General features: G+C 44.1%; 1 protein-coding gene across 2 annotated transcripts in view; it reads left to right on the top strand.

Annotated features, from left to right (window-relative positions):
• The window catches only part of NFKB1 (nuclear factor kappa B subunit 1), a gene marked incomplete at its 5' end in the record, with an annotated part of 130,242 nt that overhangs the window by 92,932 nt on the left and 10,698 nt on the right, over positions 1-26,612 (top strand). For both annotated transcript variants that reach the window (XM_081085577.1, XM_081085578.1), the window contains 10 exons: positions 322-413; positions 2,060-2,198; positions 6,705-6,848; positions 8,136-8,225; positions 12,205-12,390; positions 13,537-13,678; positions 17,386-17,500; positions 24,294-24,495; positions 25,039-25,208; positions 25,520-25,622. In XM_081085577.1, the coding sequence (XP_080941703.1) occupies positions 322-413; positions 2,060-2,198; positions 6,705-6,848; positions 8,136-8,225; positions 12,205-12,390; positions 13,537-13,678; positions 17,386-17,500; positions 24,294-24,495; positions 25,039-25,208; positions 25,520-25,622 (1,383 nt within the window). The remainder of the gene's footprint in view (positions 1-321; positions 414-2,059; positions 2,199-6,704; positions 6,849-8,135; positions 8,226-12,204; positions 12,391-13,536; positions 13,679-17,385; positions 17,501-24,293; positions 24,496-25,038; positions 25,209-25,519; positions 25,623-26,612) is intronic.

Genomic DNA, 26,612 nt, shown 5'->3' with positions numbered 1-26,612 from the left:
GACTGAAAGGTCCCAGGTTCGATTCCGGTCAAGGGCATGTACCTGGGTTGCGGGCATATCCCCAGTAGGAGATGTGCAGGAGGCAGCTGATCGATGTTTCTCTCTCATCGATGTTTCTAACTCTCTATCTCTCTCCCTTCCTCTCTGTGAAAAATCAATAAAATATATTTTTTTAAAAAAAAAGTCAATTTCTTATTAATTACAGTACTTTCAAAAATGTAAGTACATACTAGGTAGAATCTGGAACCAACTTTTTTCCAGCATGTGTATAAATATAATTACACTATGTGAAATTATACACCTGACTGTGCCTGTTTGCAGATGACATCCAGATTCGATTTTATGAAGAGGAGGAAAATGGTGGAATCTGGGAAGGATTTGGAGATTTTTCCCCAACAGACGTTCATAGACAAGTAAGTGGATGATGATGATATGTTGAAATTTACGATTTAGTTTCCATATGAGAAAGGAAAAATTATATTTATTTAACTTTCATAAAAGAGTACTATATTTAAGATTCTTATAGGTCGTTCAGAAAAGGTATCTACCATAAATTTATGGGAAAGGTTCTATAACAAAACACCATAGACTGGGTAGATTAAACAACAGAAATTTATTTTCTCACAGTTCTAGAGGCTGGAAGTTCTAGATCAAGATTTGACAGGGTCGGTTTCTGGTGAGAGCTCTCTTCCTGGCTTCCAGATGCTGCCTTCTCAATGTGTCATCTCAGGGTAGAGAGAGTAAGCTCTCTGGTGTCTCTTCTTATAAGGACACTAATCAGGGCCCTGCCCTATGACCTCATTTAACCTTAATTTTATCCATAAAAGGCCTGATATCCAAGTGCTGCTACATTAGACATACGAATTTGGGGGAGATGGACACAATCAGTTCATAGCAATGTTCTACTAGAATAATTATGGCCAAGCGTTCTACAAGGGTATTCTAATACAAAGCGTTGAAAGCAAGAGTCTTCTAGTTGAGGCTAATGTTATCATGTGTATATGACTAAGAGATGAAAATGCTAAATCCCATCTTAATGATTACTCTGAGTGACTGAGGAATACTATTTTCACACACACACACACACACACACACACACACACGGACACAATCCAAATATCAATACGTGGCCAATTAAATAATGTTGTATCTATGTGATGGAATATTATGCATTTATTAAAAATAATGAGTATTCTATGAACTAATATGAAAACATCTCGAAGATACAACATTAAAACATTTTAAAAGATAAATGTAACACAACGTGTGTATTTACAAGATTCTATGTTCATGTTTGCACATCCATAAAGAAACTCTGGAAGAATACAAAAGAAATTAATAAATTCTCCGTGTTTACCTCTGGGGAGTGGGAGTGGGTGGCAAGGAAACAGTAAGAATTGCTTGAATGGGGTATAGGAATGGCAAGAAGAAATTTCTATGTATGCCATTATATACCTTTTTATATTTAAAAAAATCTTTATTTCTATGAATATATTATAGTCAAAAAGTCAAACTTAGAAGTAAAAATGCCAGAGGTGTTACAGAATGCCCTGTATATGCCCTGAGCCTTGGCCAGTCTCACTTCAGAATAAACTGGCCCTGTGATGATGTCTTCCTTAAAGGGTTTAGTTACCTGTCTTCATCAACAGGCCTGTAGGCTGATAATAGTACCACCTTCCTCATCTCCCTCATCCCAAAACCAGTCTTTTTGATGTCACCGCAGATAATCTTGGAAGCTTTTAAGGCTGATTTAAAAGAGGAAAAGGTGTCTGCAGTGTATTTTTTCACATGATTATGTACAAGTGAAGACATATGAATTATTAGATAAATGAAATAATAAAGATCTGTAATACATCGGCACAACCTTGCTTCAGTTTCACAATGGCAGTTTAGTTAAAATGAATGGGTATAGAATTCTGAGTTGTAACTTTCTCTAGGGTACTGTATTTTCTTTTGTGCACTGTATCTAAACATTGTGCATAAAGAGTGTGTTTAATAAGTATAATTGTTAGAAAAAAAAGTAACCCTACCTTAACATTTGGACCTTTGTATCGTGCAGTTTGCCATCGTCTTCAAAACACCGAAGTATAAAGACGTAAATATTACCAAACCAGCCTCCGTGTTCGTCCAACTTCGGAGGAAATCTGACTTAGAAACGAGCGAACCAAAACCTTTTCTGTACTACCCTGAAATCAAAGGTAACTTGGTTGTCTATACTCTGGCTCCTGTTTTCAATAAGAGGACAAGCTTATTATTAGCAAATATCAATTAGTCACCTCCTTTCAACCACTTCCTAGTAACTGTCCCCTGGGTCCAGGGTATTTATTTTTTAGAGGAGAGAGAAGTTAATATACTATTTTGGGGTCATGGAATTAAGTCCAGCCTTTTTGAAATAATGTTATCTTCACCAAGCTTATATGAGATTTAGACATTTGAGAATTTGCAACTATCATTTATTGAGTAATGCGAGGTTCAGGCAGCAGAGATGACAAGATAAGGCTCCCTGTGTCGGAGAGTCAGCCACTCTACCCACAGGCCTCAGGCAGGCGAACAGAAGACTCAGCCCCCATGCGGTGCAGAACTATAAACATGAATAAACCACTGTTCTTTTCCTCACAAAAGACACACCAGGACGGGGAGAGCATAGTCCCCTTAAAAAGTTATAGTGCGAATTAATTTTCATAAGTGAAGCGTCCACAGACACATAGACTGCTCAAGAAAGAGAGCCCTTGCTTCTAAAGCCACCGAGAAGAAGCCTTCTTCAAGGTCCTTAAAATTGGGGATATACTTCAGTATCTGGGCGTGAAAGGGAAAAGGGAGAGTGTTCCCTAGGCTTCAGAAATTTGAGGAGCTGAAACAATTTATATCTGTTCAGAGAAAAGTGAGCATTATGAGCACTGAAACGGACTCCTGAGGCAAAGGAAGGCCGGGCAGGAAGGCCAGGGCCAGGCTCTGACGTGCTGGGATTGGCAGCTAAAAAACTTTGTATTGATTCTGGAGAGGGGAACGACCTGGCCTGTTTGAATTTGGAATGATGGCTCTGACTTCTTTATATAAACACTGGGAAAACTATCTGGGCAGCAGTGAGTCAGAAGAGTAATGCAAGAACCCAAATGAGAAGTGGTGAGATTATTAAAGGTAGTAGTGCAAAGAATGAGAGGAGAAGGTGGGTGGAAAAGGCAGTTCTGTGATGGTGTCAAGAGGACCCAGATGCTGGTTGAGTAGGAGATGAGGGAATAATTCAGAAGTCATAGATGGTCCTAGGAAGTTAAGTTGTTGCGCTTTAGGTTCTCGTGGCAAATTCCTAATAGGCCAATTAAGAGCCAGATGGTTCTTCTCTTTTTGTTTGTATTGCATGGAGCTTTTAGTCAATGGTAGCCTGGAAGGTAAGTGCTTGAAGCATTTGGCTGGGATTTTGTACTTTCCAGGCACCCTGTTCTCTAAGCCCACCATCAGATAGCTCCTACCACGATAGGGGAGCAGTGAAAGTAATATTCTGCACGCGTGCCTCCCGTATCATAGTCTCCTGATGCCTAGGTACCACTGGGAAAGGGAGACATGCAGCCTAGAAGCCAAGCTCAGCTTTTAATGTTTCTAGGCTCATACGTATCTGGTGTTCCCCTTTAAACACAATTTTCTCTGTTAGAAAAACTGTCATTATTTTGAAGACATTTCAAGGGAGGAAATCTATTTTCTTTTCTCAGAAAGTAAAAAGAAAATTTGTCTACTTTTAAAGAGGGATGTTTAATCTAAAGCAGTGATTTCCAAGTTTTACGTAGACTGAAGCATTCAGAAGACCCCAGGCAGCTCCTGGGTGGGGAAGTGAAGAACGGTTAGAGAGCGTCTGGGAAAGGTGAAGTGGGCAGAGCATCCACCTCTGTTTTGCCAGAGCCTATCAGGTTTATATACTGGGATGGTGCATGGAATTTCATGTGAAGGGAAAGGGCTCTGCTGCTGACAATGTTTTCAAATCACCAGTCACAGAACGCACTATAAACGTGACTCATCAGTGGAGAGGTCACAACCTCAGAAAAGAAACAAGAACTCAGGAAGCATCTAAATGCTCCTGCCACAACATGAAGTCTAGGAAAAGAAAGTCCTCCTTAAAATCACCCATCATGTTACTATCAGAGGATCCAACACATGTGTGGATTGTGGCAAAGGTGCCTTCGTGATTTCCAACCTCGGGCAGCACTGGTGCCCTGGGACAATCATGTACTAAACTCCCCCTCTGGTCTCACTTCCCTTTAGTCCAGGGGTTTCCAATTTTGTTTGTGCCATGGCCCAGTTTTGCAGTCTGTGAAGTCTTTGGATCCCTTCTTAGAATCAGTTTTCAATAGGTAAAATACTAGATAGGACCACAAAAAAGCTAGTTATATTAAAGTACATGTCTCTCCATGGACCCCTTAGGGGTCAGTGGGCACCAGAAAAAAAAATACCTGTTACATTCAATACTGAGTTTTTTAAGTTGACCCTTAAAATTTTAGAGTGAAATATAACCAGTGGACATCTGCTCTATTAGTCAAAAGAAATACATAGCAAATACAAAATGTTCTCTGTGCTAGGAAGCACATCAGTAGATACCATTTCTTTCTAAAGATGAATAAGTTGCCTGTGTCCCTCTCCTGTTTCATATTCCTAATGAAATAATATTCTCTGTGAGTGCAACAGTTTATAGGATAAGTAAATAAGTGTGACGATTAGTTATTGTACAACTGGTAGAAAATTTGATAAATCTGTCCAAACCCTTTGGTAAGGAAATTGTTGGTGTTTCTCCACGTTGAGTCAGCTCTTTCTGTGGAAGCACAGTTTCTTCAGAGTTGACCCTCCTTGGCTGTTTTTCTTCCTAACAAGTCTGGACATGACCAGTTTTTAAACGATCATTTTCTAAGTGCACTTTGCTCCCCTACTTTCCCCTGCTGCATCTTTCATCTGCACTCAGATGATCGAGAGAACATCATTAAACAGCAGCATTCTTCCTAGCCCTGAGATGATGGAAACAGCTGCAGGATTAGAAAGAAGGGAAGATATTTATTTCTGCACATAAACAGCGTCCACAACTGACATTGAAAAATCAGAAACAGGACAATTGGCTGCTGGTGGGAAAAAAGGATACCACGCTGACTGTGTATTCCATTTAAATAAAAATCTTTTATTTTTATTCCTTCAGCCCGAAAGAGAGAAGGGAGGAAACAAATTAATAGTAGGGAAATCAGAGAAGAGAAAGGGAAACAGAAAGACGAAACAAGAATGGAACAATAGACCACAGAGGTAGTGCCAGAAGCACTGATAGCGAGAAACAAAAGAAAAATAGAGCAACTACACGAGGAATGAGGGAAGGGTCTAACGAGTACCTAGACCTTGACAGTCACTATATTTTAGTCCAGTAGTGGTCACAGACCTTTAGCCTTCCTCTCTCATCCATCACCCCGAGGGTGACAGACCCCTCTTTCATTGTACTTCTGGGCTCCACCCATTTTCATTACCATGGTAACCAAAGAACAGTCTCTGTCAACTTATGTCTGCACTGTCTCTGCCTCTCACTTTGACTCTTTTTTATTATTATTATTATTATTGATTTCAGAGAAAGGAAGGAAGAGAGAAAGAGAGAGAGCTTAACATTGATGTAAGAGAGAAACACCCATCGGTTGCCTCCCACACATTCCCCGACTGGGTATCAAACCCACATCCTGGGTATGTGCCCTGACCGGGAATGGAACCTGCCACCTTTTGCTGTATGAAACGATGTTCCAACCCACTGAACCACACCTGTCAGGGCTTACTTTGACCCGTTTATTTTGTCTGATGTACCAGTGACAGATGAATTTCCTGCAATACCAGCACCACACATCTTTCCCCAGTTCAAAAACATTGTCTGGCTCTCCTGCCTGTTAGTTAAACCCCTTCAGTTCACCCTCCAGGTGCTCCACAGCGTGGTCCCTATCAGGGCTGTCTCTCAAGAATTCCTCATACTAAACTTTCACTGCAACTAAACTGCCCTAATGCTGTCCTCGTACATACGCAGTGCACACTCTTTCCTTCATTATCGCCCTCTGTATCCTCTTCCCAGAACACCCTTCTGTTGCCCTCTCCTGATAAAAAGTTGATTCTAGGAGACTTTTTCTGAATTTTCCAGCCCACTGGCACTTCCCTGAGGCCCTTCCTTGAACTCCTAAAACATTGGTTTGCACCATGCATTCAACATGTGTCGCATTGTAGTGCTATCTCTCAAAGTTTCCCCCACGGCCTTCACATTATATCGGGAGGTTCTTGGCAGCAAAGACATAATGTCCTACTTCTCTGTATGCCCAAAACTTAGCTCATGGGAAATACATCATTAACATTAGCCAGAGCTGTTCTGTATGACCAAGTGAGAATGCTCAATGTTTTTCTTATTCAGTATCTTAATCTTTGATGGGCAACTTAGTGTCTCCCTAATTTGTATGACTTTGGAGACTTAAGAGACTGTTGCGGAGGGGACTTGGGTGTGTGCTGTTCTGTGGTCTCTCTCAGGCTGGCTCTCGGTCTCCGTGTCACCGGAATAAATAGAATGCTTCTTGAAATTTGGCATCTCTTCCTCCTTGGGTGCTTTCTGTTTCCCTTTAAGGTGTTTAAAAATACCATTGGAATCAATATTCTTTCTGTGGCTAGTACTGGAACTGAATCAATTTGTTCTCCTCTGGTTTCTCTTCCTTTAACGACAGATAAAGAGGAAGTGCAGAGGAAGCGGCAGAAGCTCATGCCCAATTTCTCGGATAGTTTCGGCGGTGGTGGCGGTGCCGGGGCTGGAGGTGGAGGCATGTACGGCAGTGGCGGTGGAGGCGGGGGCGCTGGAACCACCGGCCCAGGTATGACCCAGGTCTATTCTTTCTAAAGCTTTTTCACATCGGAGAGGGGAGAATTTTCTTTCTCTAGATTTCCCAGTTTATCTGTGGGTGGAGTGGCTATGACATTATTGAGTGTGATACATTAAATTAAAATTTCCCAACAAATATAACTTTTTCAAAAAAGTGCCATTTCATTTTACAACATGTAGATAATACCAAAAACTCTAAAAAGAAAAAAAGCCACCCAAGGCCAGTTAGCCAAAGAAGACCTCTGTTAACATTTTGGTAAATTCCCTCTTTTTATTTTTTGTCGTGTCATCGTTGTTTTTGTATTCTTTGCAAACATTGAAAATTATAGAAAGTTTCAAACTACATAAAACCTACTATCCAAGGCATGACTTCTAATATTTTCTGTTCCTAGGTTATAGTCTATATTTATTCATTTTCCCGAGTACAGCTGTGCATATCCTTATTACGCACAGTATTTTAATCCATTTACTTGTATTAGCTGTTATTATCATCACATTCATGATTGTATGTAGAGAATCTTTACGCTGCTTTTCTCTAATGGGTTGCCATAACCATTTCCCCAAGGTAATATCAACTTCACATAAGCCTATCTTTTAAGCACCAGTTTAATGACTATAATAGTTCTTCAGGTGAACTGACTATAATATGACTTTCTTGACTATTGTCACCTTTTTCTATGTAAAGTGTTATACTGAACGCTTCTATCCACGTTGCTTTTCTTTTATTGCAGATTTTTTAAAGATTAGATTCTTTGAAGTAAAATTACTAGGTCAAAGAGTATAGCATCTAAGACCAGCTGCTTTCCCAGGGACTTTTACCAGTTTATGCTTCTACCAACATTGCCTGAGAATAAGCAGATAGCCCTGTTTCTGTTGAGAAGTCAGTATGTTTTCCTGTGTTTTGGTTGGTTCCGTGCTCTCCTCCAGCGGTTATTTTCCTGTCTTCTGTGTCGGCAAGTCTGCCTCTGGGTGGTGACCACTCACCGTTAGCCTCTCTCCTGCACGGGTGAGGGAGGTTTCCTCCAGCACGGACTCCCCTGTGCTGCCCCGAGCCTGGGCACTGCCTGACCTGCCCAGGTGTCAATTTGTCAGAATCGAACTCTGCTCATCCATGACCGCCCCCCCCGCCATGATGCATCTTGCTAACTCTCAACTGTGTCCGGCAAATGCCCTCCCACACCCAAGCCTGTGCTCACCTGGATGGGGGATGTTGAGGTTGCTGAGTCTTTGTAAAAAAATAAACCTCATGAGGGCTCCTTTGTTTTACTTGCCATTTCAGGATATGGCTTCCCCCACTATGGATTTCCAACATACAGTGGGATTACCTTCCACCCTGGAACCACTAAATCTAATGCTGGGATGAAGCACGGTAAGTAATACATCTTTTTTAATACTGAGGAAAGAAGAAAAAACTTAATGCCAAATAGAATTTTTATCCTTTTTTATCATTATTTATCACAACAGCATTATCACCTTGAAAAAAAATGATGAATGCAAATAAGCTAAGAAGATGCTTTTAAAAAAAACTTTTTATTTCCTGAGGAGAATTCTCTTGATGCTATGTTTATACTTACATTTTTACTTTGTAAGTGGTGTGAACGAGGGGGGGGTGGGGGGGAAGAAAAGGACATTAAAAAAGGAACATATTGAGACTTGACTATCCTATCTAATAAAAGAGAAACATGGTAATTGGTGTACAACCGCTACCCTTCCCATTGGCTAATCAGGGCAATATGCAAATTAACTGCCAGCCAAGATGGCAGCCAGGCAGCTTGAAACTAACATGAGGCTTGCTTGCTTCAGTGACGGAGGACTCCAACGTTCCCCGCCTGCCGCTGCAGGCATCTGAGCTGCAAGCAACTATGTAACAAACATAGAAGCTAAACAAAACCCCAGAAACCTGCCGGGCTTCAACCAGCAGGATCGCAACATTGTAAGCAAAGGCCAGAAACCTACTTTCAGCAGCGGAGGCCTAAGAGCTGGAGCCAAGCCTCAAAGCTAAAGCTGGCCCAGAATTAAAAAAAAAAAGAAAGAAAAAAAGGAGTGGTTGGGAGCTTCAGTCACCCCCAGCCTGGAAACAGCTCTCAGCTCCTCACCCAGACTGGCCAGGCACCCCAGTGGGGACCCCCACCCTGAAGGATGTGTGACCAGCTGCAAACAACCATCATCCCCTCACCAAGGCTGGCCAGGCACCCCAGTGGGGACCCCCACCCTGATCCAGGACACCCTTCAGGGCAAACCAGCCGGCACCCACCCATGCACCAGGCCTCTACCCTATATAGTAAAAGGGTAATATGCCTCCCAGCACCGGGATCAGCGGAGCCGCGAGGCCTCCCGGCACTGGGATCAGTGTGACGGGGCAGTGCCCAAACCCCCTGATCACCCTGCGGCTCTGTGTGTGACAGGGTGCAGCGCCCCAACGCCCTGATTGGCCCTGCTCTGTGTGTGACAGGGTGTGGTGCCCCAACCCCACCCCCCCCACGGGCCCTGCTCTGTGTGTGACGGGGTAGAGCCATAACCTCCCCATCGGCCCTGCCCTGAGTGTGAGAGTGGCAGCACCCCAACCCCCTGATCGGCCCTACTCTGTGGGTGATAGAGGGCGGCACCCCAACACCCTGATCGGCCCTGCTCTGTGGGTGATAGAGGGCAGCGCCCCAACCCCCTGATGCACCCTGCTCTGTGCGTGACAGGGGGCTGCACCTCAACCCCCTGATTGGCCCTTCTCTGTGTGTGACAGGGTACAGAGCCCCAACCCCCCTGATGGGCCCTGCTCTGTGAGTGACAGGAGGAAATGCCCCAACCCCCTGATTGGCCCTTCTCTGTGCATGACAGGGGGTGGCGCCGCAACCTCCCCATCGACCCTGCCTTGAGTGTGACAGGGGGTGGTGCCCCAACCCCCCAATCGGCCCTACCCTGAGCGTGACTGAGGGTGGCATCAGAACCTCCCGATCACCCTGCTCTGTGCATGACAGGGGGGAGCGCCCCAACTCCCCGATCAGCCCTGCTCTGAGCCCGACCAGAGGCTGCACCTAGGGATTGGGCCTGCCCTCTGCTACCCGGGAGCAGGCCTAAGCCAGCAGGTCGTTATCTCCCGAGGGGTCCCAGACTGCAAGAGGGCACAGGCCGGGGTGAGGGACCTCCCCTCCCCCCCCGAGTGCACAAATTTTTGTGCACCAGGCCTCTAGTCTATAATAATAAAAGGGTAATGTGCTAATTAGACTGGACAGAAAAACGGCCTTCCGGACATCCTTCCAGACAACCTTCTGGACGAAGCCACGGTGGCTGAGGCAGAGGCGGCTGCTACAGCGGGTGGGTGGCCAAGGCAGAGGCAGTTAGGGGTGATCAGGCAGGCAGGCAAGCAATTAAGGACAATCAGGCAGGCAGGTGAGTGGTTAGGGGCAATCAGGCAGGCAGGTGAGCAGTTAGAGGTAATCAGGTAGGCAGGCAGGGGGGTTAGGGGCAATCAGGCAGGCAGGCAGAATGGTTAGGGGTGATCAGGCAGGCAGAATGGTTAGGGGCGATCATGCAGGCAGGCAGAGGTGGTTCGGGGCAATGAGGCAGGCAGGCGAGTGGTTAGTGGTGATAAGGCAACCAAGGCAAGTGGTTAGGAGCGATCAGGCAGGCAGAGGGCTTACGGACAATGAGACAGGCAGGCAGAGTGGTTAGGGATATTTAGGCAGGCAGGCAGGTGAGTGGTTAGGAGCCAGTGGTCCCGGATTGCAAGAGAATGCAGGCCGGGCTGAGAGACACCCCCACCCCCTGCACGAATTTCATGCGCCAGGCCTCTAGTCCTATATAATAAAAGTCTAATATGCAAATTGACCAAATGGCAGAGCAACTGGTTGCTGTGACATGCACTGACCACCAGGGGCCAGGCGTTCAATGCAGGAGCTGCCCCCTAGTGGTCAGTGTGCTCCCACAGGAGGAACACCGCTCAGCCAGAAGCCAGGCTTACAGCTGGCGAGCACAGTATTGGTGGCAGGAGCCTCTCCTGCCTCTGCCGCAGTGTTAAGGAGCAGCGAGCCAGTCAAGCGGTAAGGAGCAGTGAGCAGGCAGGCGATAAGGAGCAAGGGGTCCTGGACTGTGAGAGGGCACAGGCTGGACTGAGGAACTGCCCCCCCCCCAAGTGCATGAATTTTGTGCACCAGGCCTCTAGTTCAAACATAAAAAAATTATCAAACTTAGCTATTCTCTCTTTTTTTCAAACGTTATACTTTTGTAGACATTGTGAATTTTATAGGGATGGCCTTTTCCCATCAATGCTTCCCCTAATCAGCAGCTGTCACATCATGTATTCATAGTTTATGTTACATGTCCATTCTAGTGCTCCCATTGAAGACATAATACAACGAAGTCTTCCCTTCTACTGCATGCTGTTTTATGTCCACTGCTTTAACATGTTTTAAGTAATCTTCATGATTGCATTGTAAGGAAAATATTAGCATCTCCGTTTAACAACCAGAGAACGTTGAGGTTGAGAAGTGTTCATTCATTCACTGAAATATATATCTGTTAGTGGCAGAACCAGGATTTGAACCAGGTCTGCCCATAAAACATAGGTGCTTTCTCCTCGGACCTGTCAGACAACATAGTTGGACCTGAAAGAGCATGATCCGAAATGATGCACTGGGTCACTCCCACACTGAAGAATGTGAATTGAGATCACATCTTTACAACTCACTTGGTTAATTAGCAATAGGAAAGAAAGAAGTCCTCTGCTTTCAACAACTTTAAAAATTGTACTTTCCGCCGAAACCGGTTTGGCTCAGTGGATAGAGCGTCAGCTTGCGGACTGAAAGGTCCCAGGTTGGATTCCGGTCAAGGGCATGTACCTGGGTTGCGGGCACATCCCCAGTAGGAGGTGTGCAGGAGGCAGCTGATCGATGTTTCTCTCTCATCGATGTTTCTAACTTTCTATCTCTCTCCCTTCCTCTCTGTAAAATATCAATAAAATATATTTTTTTTAAAAAAAATTGTACTTTCCAGCAATTCCCAGAAGAGCTTTATTTCATTTTGTTCCTTACAAATAAACAGAAGAGATGTAAGTTTTTAGAAGTGAAAAAAATGGGTTTTAACATCTTAAAAGTTCTCATCACAAGAAAAAAATATAACTGTATGCTGACAGATGTTAACTAGATTTATTGTAATGATCATTTTGCAATATATGCAGATATCAAATCATTATATTTTAAAATGTTTTTAGAAGAGTTTAAAATAGCTACAAAGCATGTTACTTATGTCCATTTTAAAAAGAATTTTAAATTATCTGACCTCCATTGAAACAATGAATTATAATTTAACAAATAGATTTTATTGAGAAAAAGTCAGTGTTTTTTCTTTTATTTTAGGAATCATGAACACCTCATCTAAAAATGACCCTGAAGGTTATGACGAGAGTGATGGCAGAGGGGCTGTAAGTCTCTCTGGGAAAGTCACTGAAACCACAGAACCAGATAAGGGGTCTGGCCAGAGGGACAAGGAGGGTACTCTGACGGATCCGGTGGGAGTAAAGAAAGAGAATTCCAGGTTTCAGGGTAAGTGAGCAGGCAGATGATTACACTGCATGGTGGGTGAGGGGATGAGTCGGTGCGAGGTGTAAAAGTTGTTTCCAGAAAACAGATTTGTTTTTTCTGTTACTGTAAAGATGACATAGCCATGTCTAGTTCAGTGTGCTCTCCAGAGTCCTGTGTGCCTTTTGAAAAGCACCTGTCAGGTTCTATTCACACTGGGATGTCCATTCTCCCAGTGTTGTCTTTGACTGTACAAAGTACTGAAATTTACATGTGCGTTCTCCAGTCATAATCACGCAGGTTTATGGTATCTGAGACAGAACCTAATTCATTTCTACCACAGATAACAGAGACAAGTGGTTTCTATAAGTTGCATAGTCTCCCTTCTCTAGATTGTAGCTTGACTGTCATACTAAAGTGGAACTTTGCCTCAAAATAAGAACGTTTCCTTTTGTCCTGGTGCCCTTGTTGAAGAATCGGGATTAGGAGGGGCAGTGTGCTTTTGTGTGTATTTTGAACCAGTGGTCATTAGAGTCTAGGTCAGGATTCTAGGTCATCCCAGATTATACTCATAATGTAAAGGGAAAGATAGTAAATATTTAGACTTGGGGGCCACATATGGTCTCTGTCACCCCATTTTTTATACCCCTTTAAAACGAACAAGCCCTGCTTAACTAGGGCCATGTAAGAACAGGCCATGCCCAGGGTTTGCCCCCATGGGCCACAAGGTGCCTTCCCTGACCTTCAGGAAGAAATGTACCAAACACCAGTGGCTCCTGAAAATCCCTCTGTGTATGGCAGGGACTGTGGTTTTTGACACTTGCCTAACGAGCGAGTTGCTCAAGACTCCAGTGAAGGATCGATTGTTTCACCAAGAGATTAAGTATTTATAATGATGGCCAAATCCAATCAACTTTATTTAGAGATGGATTGTTCCTCTTTAAATGACAGACATTTCTAAACTTCTTTCCCCCTAAGAAACAGTAGATCGATTTTTCAGACCAGCCTCTGTATGTGCCAGTGAGCCAGTGTCCAGCTGTGCTTTCTCTCGTGAATACAACCCAGAAGCACTGCAAGGAGCATTGGTGCTGATGGTTTTGCCCTCCAGCAGGCCAGACCTGTAGAGCGAGTCTAGGACACTCAGTTGTGATTTTGGCCATTGCCTTGCAGACAACCTCTTTCTGGAGAAGGCGCTGGAGCTCGCCAAGCGGCATGCCAACGCCCTGTTTGACTATGCGGTGACCGGAGACGTGAAGATGCTGCTGGCTGTCCAGCGCCATCTCACTGCCGTGCAGGATGAGAATGGGGACTGGTAAGTCCGGACTTCTGAATACAGGGCTTGTTTTAGGGCAGGGAAGAGAGCTAATCAAGGTGTGTGCTGGCTGGAGAAAAGGAGGATTGAGCAAAATGATTGGATCCTGTAACTGGAACACTGTCTTTCAAGGAAAAGAATGTGTCAGTGAGGTTGAGTAGCATAATTCACTTCTTCTGTCCCCTGGCTCTCACCGCCTGGACTCTAGAATCACTGGAATACTCACCGAAGAGCACTGCATTCTGGGCAAGGAAACTAAATTGTGTGTGTGTGTGTGTGTGTGTGTGTGTATGTCAGGGGGCAGTACTTTTTTAAGAGCCTTGCTTTATTTATGGAAATAAAATTTGGAATAATATTTAGTAAATATATATGAAGAGTAATAATATTTGCTTTAATATTATTTGCTTTGGAATAATAATAAAATGTGGTCTTACCAAATCCCTAAAGCACTTGTTATCCCAACAGTATATTTATAATGATAGTTACTCGAGAGAAAGCCCCATAAAGACATCACATCCTATGGTCATACCACTCTGAACACTCCCGATCTTGTCTGACCTGGGAAGCTTAAGCAGGGTGAGGCCTGGCCAAGACTTAGATGGGAGATAGCCAAGAAAGTCTGGCTGTAGTCTTTAAAAATAAAAGACAGCATAACAACAAAATGATTAAGACGCAAATGTCATTCTTTCCTGGTTACTGGTTCCTTCTCTACTGCCTCTGTTAATGGTCACCAGTCTGTGACTGGCTCGGGCTCATGACCGCTCTAACCCGCATTGCACGGGAGTCTGACATTCCCAACACCATGCCTCCCATTCCTGCTGTGACTGGGCTTGTATTTGCAGAGCCACCTGGCTTCTTCCTAAAACGGTTCTCTTCGTCCTCTCATTGAGACTTCTAAAATGATCTCAGCAGCCTATAAAAGTAACAAGACAGCAGCCCTCAGATTCAATCAAATGCTTTATCTAAAACCTTCCTAAAATAGTGTTGACAGTGAAATCCTTTTCTGTGAAAGGGCTCCTGAGTGCTGTGTTTTAAACCTCAGCTTAAAAACCGAACCCAAGGCTTTAGGAAAGTGCCAATCTCAGGTTTTCAGAGACCTTTGTTCTCATTCCTTGCAGCGTAACCAAGGATGTGGTATAACCACTGGCCTTGTTATACAGTATGGGAGGAACCGGTGCACCCTTCTTTGTGTAATGTCATGAGCAGCAGAATGTTTTTCAACTGGGTTAAGTTCTCCACTTAGCACTCAATAGCGAATAACCACAAGAGAAAGCAGTCAACCCAGGCAGGACAACAGCATTTGCAGTGACATTTTTAGGGACCTGCTGAATGGATGAGCCTAAGAAAGACAAGCACATACCAGTTAGAAAGAGACCACTGGCGTGGGAAGGGGGTTGTCGGAAGGGTACAAGGCACACGAATTCAAGTGGGTGCACTGAGGGGGAGGCAGACACATGTATAAGGACTCCAGGCATCTATAGAGGCGCTGAGGAGGTGGCCTTCCCTGCCCAAGCAGGAAATCAAGACTTAGGGTCCCCTCCTAGGACCCCAGACATACCCATGCCAGCAGGCTCTCAGGGGCTTGACACAGCTAGAGGCCAGAAGGCTGAGACTTGGGGAGACCAAAGAGGAGTCCCCAAAAGAATGTAGACAAGGGATGCCTTTTGCCCTTCAGAGCTCAGGCCTCTTGTGTTCACTGAGCTTGTCATATGCAGCTAATAATCTGAATCCTGTGGCTATTAGTCATTACAGAAAATACAATAAAGACAAAAAAATCATAAAAACTTCTGGTATTGGGGAAATTCCCATGAGGGTGTGAGGATTTGGGGAGGAAGGGGAAGTGACTTCTGCTATGAAGTGCTGAGCTGCACATGGAAATTTTTAGGCCTTTTTTGAAGTGTGGCCTTTTTCTTGGTACATGTGCATCATGTGTGCGTCAGACTTCAGGTCATTTTCAGAAGTCTTCCTCCAGCCTCTCATGCAAGAGACAGTAGTGAAACTCTGAAATCATTCATTGAAAAAGCTCTTTCAAGTAATGGAGTCACAGTTTAGTTTCTGAGGCCCTTCTGTGCCGATGTCAATCCTAAGGACAGTACCCTTGCTGTAGCTAAGAAAAAGGCCTGGATGAAATGACACCTATTATCTTTATATTAGAGCAGATCCAGTCTGTGCCTCCAGTTGCAGATGTACTGCCACCGTGTGACACTTTGAGTGTGCCCTGCATCACAGTCTGCCCTTACTTGAGCGTATTCATCCTCTTAGATGTTCACCTACAACCCTTCAGAGCAATACACACATGCCCCTAAAACAGCAGTAAGAGATGACTTCGGAGCAAGACTGACCTGAGCTTAAATCCCAGCTTCCCCACTCTGGCTCTGTGACCCAGGTTGAATTCTGTTACACCTATGAGTCTCAGTTTCATCATCTGAAAAATGGGGATAATATTACCTCTCTCGTCCGATTGTTGTTATGATAAAGGAGATAATGTATGTCAGGTGTTTAGCAGTCTGGTAAATAGATGCTCTAAACAAACAGTAGCCACTTTTATTGTTATCAAAGTAATTTTAATAATAAGTTTTTTAACAATTAAAAAAATGGAGTGATGCTTGACAACTGCCAACAGTTTTTACCTTGTTAGTGTAAGCTTCTAGGTTTCCTCTGTCATCCTTAGTATAGTGCCTAAACTATAAAGCTGTGCCAGGCCTGTCAGGCTGACCCAGATAGAACCGGCCTCCGAGGCCAGAGAGGGAGAGAGATGTAGAGAAAATTGTAGTTGTGCAGCCAAGTGGTAAACTTGAGAGGAGACAACGCTTTCTGCCTACGAAGTTGGGGAAGTCTTCTCCAAGGATGTAAGGTTTGAACTGGAGTGTGAAGATGGAGAGGCACTGTCCACACAGAGAAGAGAGGAGCAAAACCATTTCAGGCCAAGGGAATATCTGCGAGGGAAAAATATATTCAAGTATTCCTTCAAAAGTTTGCTTCGCCTGGCCAGCAAGGCTTAATGGTTGAGTATTGACCTATGAACCAGGAGGTCGTGGTTTGATTCCTGGAGAGGGCACGGGCCTGGGTTGCGGGCTCGATCCCATGTGGGGCGTGCAGGAGGCAGCTGATCAGTGATTGGCATCATCAGTGTTTCTATCTCTCTTTCCTTCCCCTCCCTCTCTGAAATCAATGAAAATATGCTTTGAAAAAAAAAAAAGTTTGCCTCAAGAGTCTTCTACTCATTAAAAGCCTGACTTCAAGATCTTAAAAAGCCACCACAATGTACTTTGCAGGATGGCAGGGCAGGTGAAGTACTAGTAACTACATTTTCTGAACAGATCCGAGTTCAGGCACCTGACATGCATTGTCTACATGTCAGGGAAAGTTAGAGGAGAAAGTGCCCTGAAGCCATAGCACAAGGGCAGAGTGGGGATCTGAACTCAACTCTCTGCCTCAAAGCCCAGGTGCCTTTCCGCCTCAGGGGAGTATCAAACCTGCAAGCCCCCAAAGACGAGGCAGGCACCGTAAATGAGTGTAGGAGCCCTGGGTAGGCAGAAGAGCACCCCCACCTCAGATTCAGACATTTTATCGATTCAGAACATTTGGGGGCTAAAGAAAACTAGGTATAAGAGCCAGATGCAGTCTCCAAGTCTAATCATATCTTGGAAATCTTTTTTTTCCCATTTACATTTTAGCTGATTGTTGCCATTATATTTTTGTTCCAGTGTCTTACACTTAGCAATCATCCACCTGCATGCTCAGCTTGTGAGGGATCTGCTGGAAGTCACGTCTGGTTTGGTTTTGGATGACATTATCAACATGAGAAATGACCTCTACCAGGTAAGCAGAACTATCAAGGATTCAAGTAAAATATCTATGGTTTGTATGTGTGTGTGTGTGTGTGTGTGTGTGTGGGTGTGGGTGTGTGTGTGGTGTGTTATTTCTAAGAATGTTAGCAGTAGCGAACCATACAACAAAATATCTTTGCAGGTAAGATCCTCAAAGCCTATCACTGAGGAATGTTCTTTAATGAATTAGGATACTTTGATCTGGTGTACTAGCAATCACCCCACAGTGAAAGGTCACATCTGCTGCAGGAAGGTGAACTTTAAACTTTAGAAGCCGTCAAAGAGTCCATCCATTTTAGAGGGAGAACCTAGCATAAATGCATCACGTCTGTCAAGAAAAATAAAATTGAAAAAGATTTAAGTTTTCAAAGCCAATAGTTTATGAGAATTTTGAAGTCTGCTGAAACACATTTTGACAACCCTTAAATTACATGTATATCAAACAAAAGGTGCTGATGCGATCAGAATACAAAAAGATGAAAAGACTGTCTGAGGAAGAAAAAATGTCTTTCAAAAACAGAAAGACAGCTCAGAAGCCACTTGAGGAACTCTATTAGAGAGGCCTTCAGAGTTGCAGAGAGAGGTTAGGTGGAGCCTCCTGAGGCTGCCTGCTGAGCGCATGCACATGTCAGGTGAGGAAAGAGTAAACCTGCTTGAACAGAACCAAAGCCTGGGTGCTGGGAGCCCTAAGACCTGGACCAGTTTCCCTGGCTAAGGGACCTACGGCTGCACTAGCGTGGGAAGAGGGGGCTTCCCAGGGCTGCTCCCACCTCTCTCCCCTGGAAGCTGTCCTGGCCCCACCAGGCTTCTGTCCCAGTCTGTTGGTCTCACCCTTGCTCAGCTGTCCTGTTTTTTCCCTGCCTTCACTCAACCCAGAGTGACTACCCAGTCCTTGGCCTAGAGTGAGGGGTCCTCAAACTATGGCCCGCAGGACACATGCAAATACAAATATTGTATTTGTTCCCATTTTGTTTTTTTACTTCAAAATAAGATATGTGCAGTGTGCATAGGAATTTGTTCATAGAGTGTTTTTTTTAACTGTAGTCTGACCCTCCAACGGTCTGAGGGACAGTAAACTGGCCCCTGTTTAAAAAGTTTGAGGACCCCTGGCCTAGACTGTGTGCTAGGATGCCTGATTCAAGCATCTCTCCTACTCTGAAAATACAGACAGCGATGGCATACAATATTTACATGATAAAGGGCTAGTTCTCAATTTTTAAAGCAGAAGATATGAATCCTTTCTATTTCCTCAAAGCAAAGGTACTAAAATGTTTACATGTAGCTGTCAATAGATTTTTGCCTGTGAATAAGTGTTTCCTGAGAAGGCAAAATCACAAGTTACCATTGGACGTAAGGCTTCTTCTCTGGCTGCTGGGCTTCATGTCAAAGGACAAGTGAAGTTAGGGATTCCTCACTGACTCATGATATAAAAAAACTAGGGTGAGATCTAATTTCAGATACACAACATTTAAAGGATATCTTTCATACCATTTTTAGGGTTGTTAGTATTTGGAAAGTCATTTGGCCATAAAGCTTGATTCTCTGAGGCTTTTGGAATGGCTGTGCCTTTTCACCATCCACTTGTACAGGTCAAACTAGGTATGGGACATTGTCACTTTGCGGTCCTCCTTTCAAAGACTGCTAACTTCACTGCCTGTAGGTCAGATTCAAGGAATTACTTGTTTTTCTGTTTATAAATAGGACCTGCAAAGGACACAGTACAACAGGATCCATAGTTGTGATTTATTATGTGCTAACCTCCTTACTAGATCATTTGGTTACATATATTGAGACTCCAGTGTGCTAGAGACAAAACCTTGAAACCACCACCTGTGGCACTTCTGAGCCTTTTTAAAAAATATGTATTATTTTTAATATATATGTTTATTGTTGACAGTATTACAGATGTCCCCCCACCCCCCCTCCTTTGCCCCACTCCACCCAGCCCCTGCCCCACCACAATACTGTCTTTGTCTATGGACTCTGCATGCATCCATATAAGTTCACATAATCTCTTCCCATTCCCTGTCCTTCCCCTCTGAGATCTGTTGGTCTGCACCAAACTAAAAAGCTTCTGCACAGCAAAAAGAAATCATCATCAAAATGAAAAGGGAACCCACTGTATGGGAGAACATATTCACCAATGCCACATCTGATAAAGGGTTAATTCCCCAAATCTATAAATAGGTCATACAACTCAACAAAAGGAAGGCAAACAACCCAATTTTAAAATGGGCAAAGGACTTGAACAGACACTTCTCCAAAGAGGGCATACAGATGGCTAAGTGACATGAAAAAATGCTCAACATCACTAATCATCAGAGAGATACAAACCAAGATGACAATGAGGTTATCACCTCACACCTGCCAGAATGGCTACCACCAATAAACCAACAAACAAGTGCTGGCAAGGGTATGAAGAAAAGGAACCCTAAGTGCATTGCTGGTAGGAATGCAGACTGGTGCAGCCACCATGGAAAACAGTATGGAGTTTCCTCAAAAACTTAAAAATGGAACTGCCATTTGACCCAGCGATCCCACTTCTGAGCCTTCTGATTCAGGGACTCTCAGGAGAATGCAGGCCTATTTTTTCCCTCCCTTCCCACTACTCTTGTTAGTGGGCAAAGATTCTGGATCCCCTGTATGCTTTCTACATCTCAAACACACACCCAGCAACAACTTCAATTTGAGAGCTAGAAACCCCTGAGACTTGGACTCTTGTTTAGCTACTGTAAAGGTTCTCTATTAACTATTCCTGATGAGAAATTGAGCAGTTCTCTTAAGTATTTGGATTATTTGGCAATCGTCTTAAACATTCTCCCAAAATACCTTTCTCTAATCTTAGTACATTTCTGTGGCCATCTGTCATGATCAAATCTCTCTCCCCACCCACCCTCTAGAGATACACGCAGAATAATCCAAGTCCATAGAGCTAAGGTTTTTTCTGAAAATATTTCTGTAATCTATTCCCTTTCAACTCTATTTCCTCTCCACTTCCTCTCACTCCAACGTAGACAACTACTCCAGTGTGTTTGATGTGGGTTCTTTTATTTGCATATGTTCCTATAAAACATTAGTGGGGCTTTTTGTGCCTGTATTTTCTGTTTTCAGTTGTGATAAATATAATATATATTTATAGTTTTTAAAATAACACAGAAGGACGTACATTCCTTGGAGAATCACAAGTTGCCCTCCCTGGCAACATGCAAGTTTCCCAGCCCCACTCCCAAATAGAACTATTATGTTTGTAAGTATTTTCCCATGTATCAGCTACATAAACATATAAGCTTTATTTTTTTTATTTTTCAGTTACAGTTGACATATACTATTATACACTATTATAGTGACATACACTATTTCAGGTGTACAACATAGTGATTAGACATTTATATAATTTACAAAATGATCACCCTGAAAATTCTAGTACCCATCTTACACCATGCATAGTTATTGTAACACTAGAGGCCTGGCGCACGAAATTTGTGCATGGGTATAGTCCCTAGGCCTAGCCTGCGATCAGGGCCATCTTCCCTGGCTACCCGCAGCCAGCCTTGCCCACTGCTGCCACCCACCCCCAGTTCCCTGTTCGCCATCGGGTGATCAGAGCCTGACAGCCAGGGGATGGACCCAATAGGTCGGCTGTTCCCACCTGCTTGCTTGCCCCGCCCCTGCCGCGGGTTGCCCTCTGTGTGTGGGGTGACTGGTGGGATGGGAGCCTTACCCTGGCACCACCTGCGTCCCCTGCCACTCACCCCCAGTTCCCTATTTGCCATCGGGCAATCAGAGCCTGCTGGCCGGGGAAAGGGACTAAGAGGTGGTCAGTGCACCTCATGTGACTGGTCAAACGGTGATCTGGTCGTTCCACAATTAGGGTCAATTTGCATATTACCCTTTTATTACATAGGACTAGAGGCCCGGTGCATAAATTCATGCACTGGTGGGGTCCCTCGACCTGACCTGTGCCCTCTTGCAATCCGGGATCCCTTGGGGAATGTCAGAGAGCCAGTTTTGGCCCAATCCCCGCAGGCCAGGCCAAGGGACCCCACTGCTGCATGGGCACCTGGCCTCTAGTATGCATATAAGATCTTTGATAAATCTCTTCCCACCCTCCACCCTAGCCCTTTCCCTCTGAGATTCATCAGTCTGTTCCATGTTTCCATGCCTGTGGTTTCTGCTCCTGTGTTGACCATCTGCCCCCTGGTGGTCAGTGCGCATCATAGCTACCAGCCGGTCATCTGGTTGTAACGGTCACTTAGGCTTTTATATATATAGATTATTGACTATATTCTCTATGCTGTACTTACTTACATCCCCATGACTGTTTTTAAAACTGGCAGGTATATACCTTAATTCCTTAAACAGGTAGATATTTTAGTATATTCTCATATATAGTCTACATTATATTATACATACAGATCCTGCTCTGCATTAACCTTTTCCTTTAATTTGTACTGGATGTAATTATAGATTCATACGTGGTTGCAAAAAATGTACCGGAAGGTCCCATGTACCCTTCACCCAGTTTCCCCAGTGGTAACATCTTGCATAACTATAGTTCAGTATCAAAACCAGGAAACTGACATTGATACAACCCACAGATCTTATTTGGGCTTCAGTTTTACGTGTACTTGTGTGTGTGTGTGTGTTTGTGCGCGCACGCGCTCGCATAGTTCTTCATGAATGTCTTTTTTAAATGCAAAATTGACTTTATGCTATACATGTCCCTAGATTTCTGCCCTCTCTGTTTATGGGATTCACTCATACACCTGTGTGCAGAGCTGGTTTGTTGTTTCTAGTTTCTGAGGAGAATCCCATAGTGTCCATCTTCAACCTGTAATGTACCTGTTTCCCAGCAGTGGACACTTAGCCAGCTTCTTGCTTCCTACCTCCGTAGATGATACTGTGATCAATATCCTCACTCAGGCCCCCCTATGGATTTGTATCACTCAGACATACATGCAGGAGTCGGGCTGCTGGGGCATTTGTCTGCTAGGCTCTGAGAAATGTTTGCATACATCCACATGCCAACAGGCATAGCATCACTTCTCTGTTTATGGGTCCCCATATTGTGTGATTTCTGGGTCCACATATTGTGTGATTGTGTAAGAGGTAATCCTGGGTTTAAGATCTAGAGCCTGAAATATCATAGAAAACTTTTGGTGGGACCATGGGAAAAAACATTGAAAAAAACAAAACAATTCCTCTCTTATGGTAAAAAAATTTGTGTGATATGAAAAAGAATTATATTGATACTACAAGTAATTCCTAATCTCTGAATGCTATAAGATCTGACCATTTCAGATCTTCTATTCTCATTCTATTTTCTTTTCCCGTCTCCCCAAATAGCATTCTGATTAATGAACAGCTTTTATTTATTTACTTGTTTATTTTTCAAGAGGAAGGCTTTTAGCCAAGAGCCTACATACCTAAAGTTTTGAGGACACCATTCCATTTCAAGCCATGACATAGTCCTAAAAGAACAAAAGAATGGGAGGGATTGAAATATGTCAAAATATCCTGTCTTGTTTCTACTGTATTAAATAATCAGTGTAATTGAGACTTAGACAGCAGAGATCTTCCATCCAAGTTCCCACGTGCTCTGGTCACCTGCACCAGCCAGGACATTTAGCAGGCACTGCTACAGTAGCTGCTTACTGAGAGGGAAGATTAAGCAAATTGTCACTAGACAAGTTGGATTTCACAGGCTCCTGTGAAATAGACCGATTTGTATAAAAATATATTGCTGCCCAGCCAGTATGGCTCAGTGGTTGAGCGTCGACCTATGAACCAGGAGGTCACAGTTTAATTCCCAGTCAGGGTACATGCCCAGGTTGCAGCTTGATCCCCAGTGTGATCATCATTGATGTTTCTATCTCTCCCTCCCCCTTCCGCTCTAAAATCAATAAAAATATATTTTTAAATTATATAGATAGATAGGTAGGTAAGTAAGTAGGTAGGTAGGTAGATAGATAGATAGATAGATAGATAGATAGATAGATAGATAGGTGATAGATTGCTATTCTCTGTCAGTGACCTCAATTCCATGAAAGATACTTTTGTGATTCTGTTGTCCTATGCATATTTAAAACACCCAGTTTTCAAAACATTTGCATTCACTGAGGTCCTACTTCAGGGGCAGGGGAATCACACAGATTCTTCACCTACCTATTAGGTGTCAGCAGGTCAGCTTGTTTATTCATCTGAGCCCTCTTAGTGAGGTGGTGCTATTGTCCAAGTTATAAAGTAGATAGTCCTTTGATACCTTTTATGGGGTCTAGAAAGTTCTGTTGATTGATCTCATGGAGGCCAATCCATGGAACAGTATTTTTTAATTTAACTAAATTTATTTCCCTTATCAATATAACAGCACCTTTGTTCATTGGTTTCTGTTGAGTGGTTCATTTAAACTTCAGTAAAATGTAGACTTGATTTGATTTGTTAACACGTGGAATTATAAGCTAAAGATACAATCCTACTAGAATTTCAAGAATACTAAATTTACTAACAGATGAGTTAATAGATCAGCAATCAGTAAGCTGGAATGAGAAACAGGAAAGCTATTGAGAATGGTAAATGGAAAAATAATCTTAATAAATGGCTAAAAATCCAGTTTATATACTTCATTCCTAGATGATATGGGACAGGGAGTAATTCCTTTGCAAAGGTGAGAAGTTAGCTGATCTGGGAATGAAAAATGACCCACTGCCGTGACGGCTGCCAGGTCCATGGGTTGTAAGTGCTTGCTGCTGACAGTGTTATCTCCTGCCCCTCCTCCACCTTCCCAGACGCCCTTGCACTTGGCCGTGATCACCAAGCAGGAGGCTATGGTGGAGGACTTGCTGAGGGCTGGGGCCGACCTGAGCCTTCTGGACCGCTTGGGAAACTCTGTTTTGCACCTTGCTGCCAAAGAAGGACAGGATACGATCCTCGGTATTTTACTCAAGCACAGGAAAGCAGCTCTGCTGATCAACCACCCCAACGGGGAAGGTAAGAGAAAACCCACACATCATGGTATAACTGTCGCTATCTGTGTTCTAAACAGTTAGTCGGTGTTTGATAAACGTGTTCTATTATTTGATTTGCACCTGAAGTGCTTTTAACCTTAGTCACCTGCAGTTATCATCTCTGTGAGGATTTCTGTTGCTCACCAGGGCCGATTCCTTCAGAGATGACCTGGGAGAGTTAGTCAGGAGAAGGAATGAGCAGAGGCCCGACAATACTGGGCGTGAACTGGAGAAAGCATCATTTATTCTGAGAATGTTTATTTGCCCACGGTGTCTCCTGAGAACATAAAGGGAGACTCTGGGTTCCCATGCAGAACAGTGGACTTACAGCGCCTGGAAAGACTGTCTGGAACAGAGGCTCTCTCAGCACTAGACGTGCTGCAATCCATCAGCCTTCCCCACCCCCCACCCCCACCCTCCCTACCTCAACCCCGTGGATCAGTCTGGTCATTTCCTTCAGCTGCAGAGGGGGGCTGTCCTGGGACTGCCTTCCTGCCCTGTGACTGTCCCTGTGCTTGGGCCGCAGGTCTGAACGCCATCCATGTAGCCGTGATGAGCAACAGCATGCCCTGTCTGCTGCTGCTGGTGGCCGCAGGGGCGGATGTCAACGCACAGGAGCAGAAGTCGGGCCGCACCGCGCTGCACCTGGCCGTGGAGCACGACAACATCTCCTTGGCCGGCTGCCTGCTCCTGGAGGTAAAGGATGCACTGGTTTGCCTTTGCGCCAAATTCCAAGGGCGATTTAGGAAAATCTTTTCAAAAAACGGTGTTGGTGACAGCCTTTCTCCCTACATTCCACTCTTATTTCATGTCTGCGCAAGGCTTCAGAACCGCAGCCTCAGACATTCCTGTCGCCCCTGCCCGGGAGCTCTCACTGGGGATTATTTCAGTGGCAGAGCCTGCCCCACAGGGCACCTGTGCTAGGAATACAACTCAAGGAGCCATGAGACAGGTCAGGGGGCGAGCGAACCTTCAACTAACCATTTTCTGTGTGGGCCGGGTTGTAGGGTGATGCCGATGTAGACAGTACCACCTATGATGGAACAACACCCCTGCACATAGCGGCCGGGAGAGGCTCCACCCGGATGGCGGCTCTTCTCAAAGCAGCAGGTAAGGCAGCCGGGCAGTCAGCTGTGGAAAATGGTATCAGCAATGCAAACCCAGCTACAGTCCAGCAGCCCTGTCACCTTCTGTAAGCCACAGCCCTGCTGCTGAAAGGCTCAGGTGAGAAGTTCTATGGCAAATCTCACTTTAGCGGCCATGAAGCGCTGTTCGCACTAGTCATCCTGGGCTTCGTCCTGAGAGTCGTGTCAGTTTTTACTCTCTAATGCACCCGTTCGTTGTGGGTGTGGGTGGTTTAGTGGACTCCCATGACGAGATCTTAAACACAAATTTAATTCCTTATGGAATTCTGAGCAGTACGGTCTCATCACATCAGGAGTCCCCAGAAGGAAAAACATATTGGTATAAGAAAGAATTTAAAGATTTCCTTTTACAAGAAAGGTCTCTTAGAAGTTGAAGTAAGAGGACAAAACAAACGGGACAGGTATTGATAGTATATTGGGTACTATCATGTGTGAAGCACTAAAAATTAGTAGCGTTTATTGACTCTGAACCAGGCATTGCACCTGCATGGTCTCATTTAACCTTAGTTAACCCACAACAACCCCTTGAGACAAATCCCATTAGTATTATCCCCATTTTATAGCCGAGGAAACAGACTAGAGAAACTTTTTCATCTCAGTATCAGGGTCCCAGTAACTGACAGAGCTCTGACTCATGCCTTGTCATTCTGAACTTCCAAACTTTATTCTCCCTACTGTGTTTCTCTCCCCTACCTTCTCATGGATCTGCAGCTGTTATTCCATTTAATCCTCTACTCCTATGAAGTATAGAGAAATTAGTCCTGCTCATTCCTGAATCTCTATTGCCTTGAATACTTAGAATCTCCAAGACCATTTAATGAAATTGGTGTTTCATATCTGCCCAGATAGTTCTGATTTACTTGAGGGGTTATTAAAAATTTTTAGAAAGTAAGTGCTTTATTAATTCAAGAAAACAGAGAAGGTTAAACAGCTTCTTAAAAAGTTGAGTCTAGAA

Source organism: Myotis nattereri, assembly GCF_964212035.1.
Source record: "Myotis nattereri genome assembly, chromosome: 1".
Lineage (NCBI taxonomy): Eukaryota > Metazoa > Chordata > Mammalia > Chiroptera > Vespertilionidae > Myotis > Myotis nattereri.
The sequence above is the reverse complement of the archived record's forward strand: the minus strand, read 5'-3'. Positions and strand labels throughout refer to the sequence as shown.